Source organism: Takifugu flavidus, chromosome 13 (assembly GCF_003711565.1).
Source record: "Takifugu flavidus isolate HTHZ2018 chromosome 13, ASM371156v2, whole genome shotgun sequence".
NCBI classification, from domain to species: domain Eukaryota; kingdom Metazoa; phylum Chordata; class Actinopteri; order Tetraodontiformes; family Tetraodontidae; genus Takifugu; species Takifugu flavidus.
Genome location: NC_079532.1, coordinates 2,919,548 through 2,932,136, shown reverse-complemented (window position 1 = coordinate 2,932,136; position 12,589 = coordinate 2,919,548). Strand labels below are relative to the sequence as shown.

Sequence of the window (12,589 nt, the reverse complement as noted above, 5' to 3'; positions counted from 1 at the left end):
ACTTAACTGGAGTAGCAGTGGTGGAGTCTCTGGGGCTTGTCAGTAGAGATTTTTGCTTTTATAGGCAGAGGGCTCGACAAATCAACTGCTTACATGCTATATTTCAACAAACCTAATATTGGCCTAACAACACAAACCTGTGTGTGTGTGTGTGTGTGTGTGTGAGGGGGAGAGAGAGAAATGCAGTTCTGGCTCCATTTTCCACAGTCTGACAAGAGAAGTTAGAAAAGCATTACTCAAAACCAGCAAATACTCAGCCTTCATGAGTCAACCAATAAATCCTGTGACTGGCAGATCCAGAAAATATCCCCACCCACTTTTACCGCCAATATGCAAATGTATGCGTGAACACGTCCTCAGAAGCTCATCACCTGCACTGAGGAACACGCGAGCTTCGCTCTTTTGTCGGCAGCTAAGCCCTAGCGGCAGAGGTAGCTAATATTTGGCTGCACAGAAAATTAAAGTTCAGCCACTGTGTGAAAAGTTCCTGCACAGCTGGAACCATAAAGTAAATATTGCCAAGTGTTATCGTTTTTGTGCAGATAGCAACATTATCTTTTATCTGTGCTGAATGCATCTCAGATTTGGGCATGACTGAAGTTAGCTGCTACAGATTTCGTGGATCAAACAGTGTGCAATGTGCGTTGGTGTGCAGAGTGCACTGATGCTTAGATGCATGAAAATTAACAGACAACACAACGCATGATAAGGCAACAAGCAGACACGTGCCAAATAAAAGGCAACATGATTCCAGAGAAGAAAACAGCTTAGGACATTATTTTAATGCTCTGATACACGACTTTTTTCAAAAAATGTTGACGTCTTTATGCAAAAATTGAATGTCTTTGGCCATAAAACTTCAGTCTTTTCAACACCAAGCAACACCCACAAGTCTAGTACACATGATTTCCCCCATTTTTTGGCCCAACTGGTCCAAAAAGTCACGAAAACCTTCTTGGGCAGAAGTATAATCTGTTGTCAGAAGGCAGTTTCCTCATTAAACTGATCAGTAGCAGCGATATCTCTGAATCTCTTCCGCAGAGTTGTCACGAATGATATGAAATATTCCTCTTGAATCTCTGGCCTGATGTGACGCGAGCTCAGGTCCCAGAGTTCGAGTGAGAGTGTCACTGTCAGAGGAATGTTCCGCCTGAATCCAACTAGAATAGCTAATCCATCCTGAATGATGGCGTAGCGAGCACTTTTTTATGACAATGAGAGATGGAAGAAATCCCGATAAGGCTAGATAAATACAGATGTGGAAGAACTATGGTGAGAAAGTGCTGCCTCGGAGGGTGGAGCACAAAGACTCAGATCTATTTTTAATGCTTCAGACTGGGGATCAGCAAAAGGAATGTATAATTACAGCCTCCTGAATAATGCAATCAGGCTCCTTTTAATTAGCCACAGCACGACAACGCAGCAACAGGACAAACACACGCACATACGTCGTCACTCGTTTGCAGTATATGATGTCGGTCTTTCTTGCCAGTTTGTCATTTCTGAAAGGTGGGTGCATAATAAAGATGCACATGCTCTCCTCCCCAGAGAGGGGAGAGTCAAATAAAGAGGTGAAATGATGAGCTGAGGATCGGTGCCTCGGCGATGACTCTCTGATAGGCTTCACAGTCAGAAGAGCCCCCAGACACCACTCGGAAGAACTGCGCGCTGTCTGCCTGTCATGTGTTAGATAACCCCCAATATAAGTGTATGAATTATTAAACATCTGACTGGATAATATTCGAAACCTTGCTGTAACCGTAGAAAGACACGCTGGCGGTGCGCTGTCCCTGGATTTCTTTCACGATTACGTGAACGATAAACACTACGCGCTTGCAAACAGGCCAACTGAGTGTGTGTGTGTGTGTGTTTGTGTGTGTGTGTGTGTGTGTGTGTGTGGAGGGTTGCAATTAATCAAACCTTCCTCATCTATGATTAACTGTAGTTGGGTTGTCCATGAAATATCTTCATTAAGGAAACATGGCTCAAGCGAAGCAGGCCTCAGTGTCATTAGCTTTCATCAGCCTGTCTCAATAAGTAGCGCCCAGTTGAATGTTGATTGAAACGGATGGTCAAAGCTCAAACAGGAAAAACTCCCCCTGCACTTCAAGAGGAGGCAGGAAGCTGGAGCCAACTTGGAAGTACACATCAAGATGCTGGCAGGATGTTATTTGGTTGTTATCTGGCAGCTCAACTTCTCCCAACTTCAGAGCTTTAATTTGTAAGCTAATTTGTGTCTGGCAACTACAGGCTTGAGTATGGGAGAGGATATTGGATGTAATTCGATGTCTCATTCCATCTTGGTTTGTTGATTGGAGTTTAATTGGCAAGGAGAGCGCCGCGTTCCCACTTTGGGGCAGGCAGGGGAGATGACAGCTTGAGCACATGGACAGAGAATGAGTCTTTGTGATATTTTCGTACAACACTGAGGTACAAACCCTGCGTCCAACAGCATCCAAAAGAAGACAAATCTTGTCCTTTCTCTATGTTCTCACCTACAGCAAACAATTTTATTATAATCAGGCTCCCGAAGTTGAATGGAATATTTTACAGATGTACAATTGAGTATTCTTTTTTCCTGTAAGCGACAAAAATAATGAATAAGAAAAATTTAAAGACACTATTGTCACACTCACTGTTTGTTCATTCTGTTCAATAGCTTAACTAGTGCAACTTCATTTTTGAATGTCCAAAAATGTCCTCACTTTGCCAGTAAAATAAGTATTTTGATCGTCACTATCTAGGATGTGCAAGAATACACTCTCTCGCTCTCTCTCACACACACACACACCACACACACACACACACACACCCCTCAAAAACCCTACCAATTGGCTTCCTCACCTGACTTCTCCTTTTTCATGTCTTTCTACAGCCTTTTATTCTGTACTAGCATGGAACAGGCAGAGCGCAGGAGAAAGGTCAAAGTGTCAACTCTTCGCCATTATTGCACAGTTCAATCGGAGGCACCTCAAGGCACAGCAGCAACAAAGAGGTGAGGATGCCTGCGGCATGGAATGGGTCTCCAACATGACTGAAGCTCTCGATAATGATATTTAAAAACCAGAAACCTACAAAAACGCATCTATAGTTACTTTTAGGGCTCCCCCAGTGGAGATGTTGTCTTCACATATATGCACAGTACACAAGACATGGCACACTAATTTGCCTGTTATCTTACAGAACAATTATTTGGGAAGGATAATGTTATTAAATGTTGATTTTTCACTCGTATTTCACTAATGATCTGCACTCGTTCATAAGATAAACATAATGTATATATTGAGCCGCTGGGACGAGCTGTGGGAGGGGCTGCAGGCGGAGGAAGACTGCTGCACATGACAAGTTGGGGGGTGTGTGGTGATAGGACATGTGGTAATCACCCCCGCAGCCATTGGTGGAGCTGTTGACATCTCTCTTGAGGGGTGGGATAATTTGAGCAACTCTCTGGGCTAAATCAATGCGTCAGCGGCAGCAGGCTCATTACCTAAGCCACTGCTGCATTTCAATGAGGAACCATGGGAATTTCTATTAGCCACTGAAAGACCCATCTCTTAGCTTCCCCCACGAAGCTCGAGTCGCCCCGTCATTTTCGCCGTGTCCCCTCGTCCCTCTCTTCAATCCACTCCATCAGTCACTCCTTCCCACTCCGTCTGCTCTTGTTTTTCCTTGTTGCCTGATACATCTGTTTTGTTTGCGCAAGTCTCGCCCCCCTCCGCCGTCTCCCGGGGGACATAAGGGAGAAATGACTCGGCTTTTGCATCATGCATTCTAAAAAGAGCAACAATGAGTCTGAGTGTGTGTTGATGTCTACAAAAACCAAAAACACCTACAGGGAAATCTGAATTTAAAAACAACATGAGTGTTCTAACGAGCCTCCTATAAATATCTGGTCATCTGGACGTTGGCATCACCGATTCTATACTTGCATCGGCAGTGCTGGTGGGAGTGCATGTACATGCACAGGAGAGGGTACCATCCCACTGCTGAGTGGAAATGAAAGCTTGGAAAGGAGCCAGTGTGCAGATTGCCGGCTTTCACGGAGACACGACTCGTGTCACCGGGCCTGGAACATTCGCACGAGGAGTGCAGATGCTCCCAAAGTGGTGACAACTGAAATAAAGAGCACGAAATCGACCATCAGGTCCAGTTTTAAGCAGCACGCCTTCCCTCACAGGGGCTCACCACTACACAACGGCCGTTTTTAAAGCTGATATGAACAGTAAAGTTTCCCTTCAGCTGCTGGTGGTTTGCTTCTTTTACCTCTAGTTTGGTCTTCAGAAGAAGCTGCTGACACGGGCTGAGATCAGGTGACTGAGTCGCTTCCACGGCAACCACATATTTCAGGCATTCTGTTGTTTATCTTGGTTTTCGGGAACTCTATTCTAAATCTTCTCGGGCTTTTTTAGGAATGTTCAAGCTAAATCTTGTCATGCCATCCTGCTGAGTGCTACCAATGTTTTACACTTTACAGCACTACTGCTAAATTTGAGCTAATCTCTATTAATTGCCTCAATGCCTACATTTAAAAATAGATTTCACTTAAGGCACTGCTATCATTTTGAATTCAGAATGGGTTTTATGACAATAAATCAAAATCATGCCCATGTCTGAACTACATTTGGTCATATCTATGTGTTAACTCACTATTAAGACAATTAAAAGTTTCTTTTACAGAATAAACATGACAAGAGAGAACTCAGAACACCAGGTTTGCATGTTTCTCCAGCAGGCACCCAGAGAGCACAGAGACATCTGTTGGACATGACTTCAGGGGGCTTTTACTCTGATGTCAACCTGTCACCACATACAGGACCACAGGAGCAGATGCATGCTGAGAACACACACACACACACACACACACACACAGACACACGAGCCCAATCACATTAACACATGCGCTGTCTCATTTACTTCCGGTCTGTCTATTGCACTCTCCATTGAACTATTGATCCAACGACCTTAAGGACATTCTGAAGCAATATTAGAGTAGAACGGGTGGATCCAAGTTCAAATTTAAGAATTTTTCACTTCTTAAATCATCTCAGTGCCTGTATGTTGATTTCTCTATAAAAGCGCACTCACTCAGACTAAATGACTCTCTGAAGCTCTGAGCTAAAACCTGCACAAATGTTGATCTCCTGTGATTGCATCCGTGTTGATACCGCTTCAGACGCAAAGATTTATCTGTGGACGTACAGAGAAAGACCGGCTTTAATTCTGCTGAACTTCAACACCAATCAATAACCTCTGGATCATCTTCATTAGGGGGCGCCGGGCAGTTTCAAAATGTCATCATCCATCGCGTGACACCTGACTTCAACCCGCAGTAGCGGTTAACCTTCAGAGGCCTCTTAGGTTGCCTTGGACATCTCGAAGGGCATCAGTGTGGAAAATATTGCAGTCATTAAAATGATAATGACACAGTCATAGCCGCTGACGAGGTATTGATCAGCGACAGCACCTCCCCCCAGTGGGTGCACACTCACAACCATCAGATAGGCCGGAATGTATGTGTGTTTACGTCCTTGTTTATTGTAAAGTCAATAACGCAAAATCTCTTTACAACTAGGCAATCTCTTTACATGCGTTCACTCCAAGAACAGTCAATTTGTTTCACAGAGAATTCAAGACACACACACACACACACACACACACACACCCACACACACACACACACACACACACACACACACACACACACACACACACACACACACACACACAACACACACACACACACACACACAGTATCAATACTCAGTGCCAGTGCAGACACTTCTGAAACATGTCATGTTTTCTGGACAGACGACGGCTTTTATATATCATGGTAATGTTGATGAAGCTGTCACATGAGCCTTGTGGACATGGCAGGTATCTCTGACATGTCTACATGTTGTACATCACTGCACTGGTATGTGTGTCCTGGCGTAAGGGCAATGAATGATTCTGTCAATGGATTGATACATGTTGCCCTTAAGTGATGGATGTGCACGTGTGCTGTAGACACGCTCCATCACTTGGCAATCAAGGAGAGAAACGGATTCAAATCGAAACCTCTCAAAGACCCTTCCCAGTTATCCTTCAAAGGCAAGGACCTAGCCTTTGTCAGGTTTCTATCCAGGTAAACCAATTTCTGCATTCCAACACTCGTCCTTCACCCGCTCGTCTCCTTCTGAAGAGGAGCACTGGCAATGCATGTCTGAGCAGCAACTGCCAATCGTGGTGTCAGGTTTTCTGATGGACAATCCTCTCAGCCACTGATGACAGATAGAGAGGTGTGAGAGGGGCGGGTTGAGTTCAAGTCAAGGGCTTGGCAAGTGAGGGGTTGCTATTGCGTTACTATGGAGACAAGGCAGAAGCAGAAGTGCTTCATGAAGGAAGTTGATGGATGGTTGACACCAGAGGTTAGAGTAGAAGCAAAGGTAGGTGTGGGAAATATAGGACACAAGTTTTATTCTCTATGTGTGGGACTGAGGGAAAACCGGTTAGCATAGTTTTAGTATAGTTAGCATAGACACACACACACACACACACACACACACACACACACACACACACACACACACCACACACACACACACACACACACACACACACACACACACACACACATACACACACACACCCCAGAGCTGATGATGCAAATAGCCTTCTGATTTGTTGTGGTGCTTAAATGCACATACAGCAGAGGGGAAAAGCAAGAAAAGAAAAGGAGAAGAAAAGATGAATTGTTTTTGTGCATTTAACCAGAACCAGTCACAGAAACATATGCAGAACATTCAGCATTCAATGTTGACTATTCGGGTTAAATATCGTCCCTATAGAGAGAGAAAGAGAGAGAGAAATGATGGGTACCAGTCCCAGCTCCATCCATATGGGGGCTCCCGTTCACCCGCACTACTGACTCCCCCATTCACTCTCTTTTTCCCATTTTCCTCCTTTGCAAACAATTCCGTCTCAGCTTTTATCTGAACTGCATCTCTCTTTATTGTTGTCGTTTTCTCTCCCTGTCTTTCCCAGTCCTTTAATTTTAGCCCCATTCTGTCTCTCCCCTCTTTGCAATTGTCTCTCATTTTCTTGCTGTACTGCAAATAAACAGAAAAGAGGAAGAGCCAGCAAAGCAAAACAGCCACCCCCTTAAGATGGACAAGGCATGTCGATAAAAAAGGAGTGAAAACTGTTCTAAAAGAGGAGAATACTGTTTAAGGTTTTTTTTAAGAGCTGGAAAGGCAATAAATCCACAATAGCTTCAGACGCCCATGTGCTGTAGGCTTGAGAAAACACTGTTATTGTTGCTAGGAGAAAAGCAAGATGGGAGGAGTGGAATATGGGGAAGAGGTGAGTGTGGCGATGAAGATGGGGGAGAGAGAGGGGTTGATGGAGAGACAGTGAGACAGATCGGGAAAGGGAGACGGAGGTAAGGTGGAATGTGTTACGTGGATGGTGCCCCTGTCGACTCGAGTACAGCAGCAGAGTGGAAATGCCACCGCCTCCCCCACGCCTGTAATGTCAGTGATTTCACATACCATCACCTCACCTCAGAGCCATGCTACGCTCTATCACACACACACACACACACACACGCACACACACACACACACACACACAGCTACAGCATTGGTCAATGAAAAGAAACAATCAGAGAGCAGAGCAAGGTAACAAAACTGATTGGAACAGCAAAGTATGATGGGAAAAATGCAATAAACACAGGAGCCGATTCCTCCTTTTGACCTAAATAAACCAAGATCGGTGTGACCGGGAACTGTGAGACAGACAACATTACCAAGTTTTCTCCCCTTTATTAACAACAATCTACACCTTTTTAATCTAATAACTACCTTTGTAAGAAGGCCTGCATAAATATTCTCAGATATAACTGGCTTTCTGTTGTCTTTGACATCAGAGAAGAATAAATAAGGAAGAAGGACTAAATTCAAGTACCCATTTGATCCAATTACAGGCTTTCCTACAGATGATTCCACTTTTTCTCACATGCTATCACACGTCTGTTTCAGCAGCTGTTGATCAAGGGATTTTATTAACAGATGACTCTGTCTTACCTGGTAAACCGGACAAAATTGAGGATTTGCGGTTCCATCCGGTCAGGTTAAACCGGGAAAAAGAGAAAAAGGAAAACAAAATTAGTGTCCACAGTAATATATTTCTATTCATTCACAACAGATTAGAAAATCAAATCAGACATGATGACGCCGTCACCATAAACATATGCAAATCAGAATTAATTGGATAAAGGTTGGATTTAAACTGGCCTCTTCATTCCTTTTAATGCATTCTCTTCCTTCTGTCCAAACCAGGCTTGGATGATTCCCTGCGCAGCACTTGCTCTCATCCAAACACACACTCACACAACCGACGTCCAAAATAAAACCCAGTTGTTTACCAAGCCAGAGAATTCCAAACGGAATCTTATTTTGCCTTTCAAAGGCTGTTTGAACTTCCCACACAGATGTTCCTGTCTCCTTCATGTTGGGGATTTCTTCCCTTGCTCTTTTCCACCGTCCTCAATTGACAGTGTGACACTTACTTCAGCTTCCCCAAACCTTCACTCATCCCTCCATCTCCACCTCTACGATCAGAGGAATAAAGTTCTGACAGGGAAGAGTTTGGCAGAAAGTTGTTGGAATCATCACAGGAGGGAGAGGAGAGGGAAAAGACATTGAACTTGAAAGGCAGATTCAGCGAGGGTGCCAAATGTATGTGTGCGCAGGTAAACAGGCACAATTACAACCAGAACAATACTTCAGGTGAAAAGTTAATGACCTCTCATTAGACAGGAAGACACAGATGGTCATTTTAGAAATTCTTGAAAATCATCTTCATTTAAAATACCCCAGTGCCCCAAGGAGAGTGATGTGTTTACTTTTGTGAGATGAGATCCAACACGAACAGTAACTATGCACAAGTGTGAGTCCTGTAAAGTAAAGCTAACACTGATTGAGTGAGATCTAGTCGGTCGTGTTCTGCACCAAAGCATTAGCGTATTTTTGGGTATCCTGCCAAAAGACCAACATCCTCGGTGTCGAAGGTCGTAGCTTGTCCTGTGGCGGAATTCTGAGCCAATTATGGTTCAAATTCCACAGGGACTTCACTCTCAAGAGAAGGTCATTTTCACCTTAAATGCGCAGTTAAACGTTGTGCAATTCACTTTAAATCGATGCATGCTCCGTTTAGGGCTTTAATCCAACCGTGTCAAAAGGTTTATGAGCCTAACAACCTTCAGCATCCTGAGCCGACACGCTGCGGATTGTAAGACGATTCAGTCATAGGTCAACGATGTAGTGCTACCTTGTGAAATTCAAGGGTTTTTTCCCTTTTCTTTTATGATTGTTTCTATCTCTCCCCAAGGACAAGGTGAAGGTAGACCATGACAGGTATCAAAAACACAGGGTGATAAAAAGTGAAAAGAAAGAGGCTGGACAGAAAGAAAGTCCCAAAGAAGCTGAGCGGAGGAAGGATACGCTCGCCAGCTGAGAGAAACCTGAATATCTCACACACCCGGCAGACAAGAAGCATGTGTGTTATGATTCACAGTAAAATGAGGCCACCTTTGATTACGCCTCGCTCCCTCCATTAAAATGGAGCTCCGCATCACACATGTAATATTCCATGGAGCAGCGGAGGAATGTGGGCCGCCGTGCAGCATGGAGCACAACAAAGGCGGCGGCTGAACGCTTCCTACAGGAGTTAATTGCGATATTAGCGGTGTTAGCCAGGGAAAGATGAGAAGAACAAAACCGCTGGTAATTAAAAGGAGAGATAGATGAAGGAAAAATGAGGCAGGCTGAGAGGAAAAGAGGTAGGCAGAGTGGCGACATCGACCAAATGGATGCGAGTGTAAGTGTGTGCGAGCCTGTTCGTGTTACAGTGTCATCTAAATGAGTCTTTAGAGATTTAATCCAACTCCGGCTTCAGACGTCACACTATAATCCATCGCAGCAAACCAAGCAGCACTCCACAAGTCAACCAACCGCTGCCTCTGAGCGCTTCTGCGTGCACGCTCGGGTCGGGATAAATAGGTCATAATTCAGAAGCAGGAATAATGGAATCAGTCTTTAATGAATACAGAATCACACCTTTCAGGAAAGATCGGGGAAAATAACTAAACTGTTCTATTCTTCCCATAGTTTTTTCTTTTTAACCAGTTTTGTTTTTCTTTTTATATGGTTTGAAATTGCAGCTACAGACCTGTTGGAGCACTGTCTGTGTTCAGTGTGAAGAAAAGTATCAATAGATGATTCTGTTTGTAGGTCAAACCTTTGAAATGTGAGGATTTCTAAGCTAATGTAGAAGTGTTTGTTTGCACGGAGCATGAGCACAGTTGGATGGTGTTAATCAGGTCTGATTATATTCAATAAAGTGATCCTGTCTTTAATGTCTGGTTTATGACTCTGGGGGCGACTGTGATCATGGCTGAAAATTCATCTCACGCACGAGGTTAATCAAATTCACGCTGCCGTGCCCCACCGGGGAGGCTTTTGGCTTTGTCCTGTGAAAATCCATGTCTAATACAGAGCATATTCTCTAATTTCCTGATGGTTAAAATCCAATCTGGAGCAGTGAGTAAATTACCAGGGAGCAGAGTGAATATTTAATTCACCCCCTGGTCTGGAACAATACCTAGGCCTAAATAGGGTTTTATTCCCTCTCCAAACCTGTTAACGATGATATCTATTTAACTTCTTGGACAGGTTTCAATGAACCATATATCAGCAAATTTTGTGTCACAACTAATGAAATTAATTAACAAAAATATAGAGAAAGAATCAACTTGTCCTGTCTTATTTTCGTTTAGAGGTTTTTATGCACATGGATCGACTCTTGTTCTATTAATGCTGTATTTAATGCCGTACCAGGACCAGGATGCACAGCAGCTTTGGAGCTCCCGATGCTGAGACTTTACTGGTATTCCTTCAAACGATATTCCACATTCGGCGTTCTGAAGATGTGAGACAGTCCAGAATCTATGAAGACTCTTATCTTTGTTCTTCTTCATCTCCGTCACACTGCGCTGCTGCTCATGTGACACTTTGCTGGCAGCTGTGGTAATATTTTCTAATTGTTCCGGGGGCCCCTGTTCGACTTCTGAGAGCACTAAATTTGTTCTGCTTTTGTTTGATTACTTCTGACAGCGCGACTCGAAGGTTTCCTCAGAGTAAGTGTGCGCGCACGCGCATGTGTGTGTGTGTGCGTGTGTTTCCCTTTTGTGAATGAAATTTGAACCACGAATAGAAGGAATTACATCATTTTTGTAGCAATCACATGTAATCAAATATAAACCTAATCATAAACATTTGATCTGTTATATGTTTGTTGTTTAATTGAAATCAAGTCCTTTTTTGAAATAATTAACCCAACTTCTGATAAATTAAAAAAAAACCTTTTGTGACCTTGATTCTTCTTTTCTTTCCTTTCCTGACATTAACAAAACCTTTCCTTCTGTTGCTAAAATAGGAACGGTTGCACGCTCTGGCCCTCTGCTCCCGTGTCATCTTCCTCTTTGTTTTCCTCATCACCCTGTCGCTCCCTCTCCCCGTCTTTGTTTCCTCTCCTCTCCAGCCCCTTTCACTCACTCCAGCCCTTGTTGCACGCCGACCATCTGATCATCCTCTTGCCTCGGAGCCACAGTGCACGAGGACCGGTAAGTGACCGGCCTGTGCCCGTTCCACGCGACCAAACTTGAAGCTAACCTGAGCTGACCCTCGTACATGCAATGGCACGCTATACTGGGATCGGTTCACTGCAACCTAAAACCAGGTGCTAAAACTGTAATCACACCCCCAGATCACAATCAATTAATTTAAAGCTTTACATGCAGGTGCGGTGCAGGGGTTCAGGCACGGAAGCAGCCAATAACATTGCTGTTAAATCAATTTAAAATGTGCCCGTCGTTATGTTAGACATCATGCTGAAATTAAAACCAGTCAACCACCTCAATGTAACTCTATACTTTCCCCAACAACAATGCTAACATTCTGTTTAACCCGCATCTTAATGCAGTGTTGGCCAGGAAGGCTCAGAGAAGACAACGTGTTGAGAATCAGAAAAACCCACATTTACATATCACAAATTCACTCAAGCATTTCACGAGAGTGATCCTCAGCTGCAGCTTCTAGCTACCCAAACCAAACAAGAATGCAATTTAAAAGTAAGCAGAGCTGATCTTTGCTTCCTGATCTGGTCCTCTTGGAGGTTTGAGGACAATCGTTTTAGTTTCTCAGCCAAATTTTAAGGCTCTTCTGCTTGAGTTGACCTGAAATTCACAATATCAATCTACTTTTCCTTCAGGACACAGAAACGGCAGAGTGTGCATGATCGCATTTCACAGATAACATGATAGCCAAATTTATATACCCTCTCAAACCTGCAAAAAAGTCACGCAGCATCTCAGGCGCCCTGCTCTGCACCTCTCCTCGGTTCCTTCATGCTCACTGCTTTATTCTGTTCAGATGAGTGTTCGCGTTCTGTCAGCTGAGATGGGTTTTCCCCTTGATTAGAGGATGGGACATCCTGCTAACCCCGCAGCGGCAAATATTTTGCCCATTTGGGAAATAAATCTCGATTCTGA

At 43.8% G+C, this 12,589-nt stretch overlaps 1 protein-coding gene across 12 annotated transcripts in view; it reads right to left on the bottom strand.

Annotated features, from left to right (window-relative positions):
• The window catches only part of brsk2a (BR serine/threonine kinase 2a), a 119,975-nt gene that overhangs the window by 55,435 nt on the left and 51,951 nt on the right, over nt 1-12,589 (bottom strand). For 7 of the 12 annotated variants that reach the window (XM_057050903.1, XM_057050892.1, XM_057050897.1 and 4 more), the window contains exon 1: nt 8,064-8,190. The exons of the other annotated variants lie outside the window; for them this stretch is intronic. In XM_057050903.1, coding sequence (XP_056906883.1) covers nt 8,064-8,175 — 112 coding nt within the window. In that variant the 5' untranslated portion in view covers nt 8,176-8,190. Of the gene's footprint in view, nt 1-8,063; nt 8,191-12,589 lie in introns of those variants that run through there. 12 annotated transcript variants of the gene reach the window in all.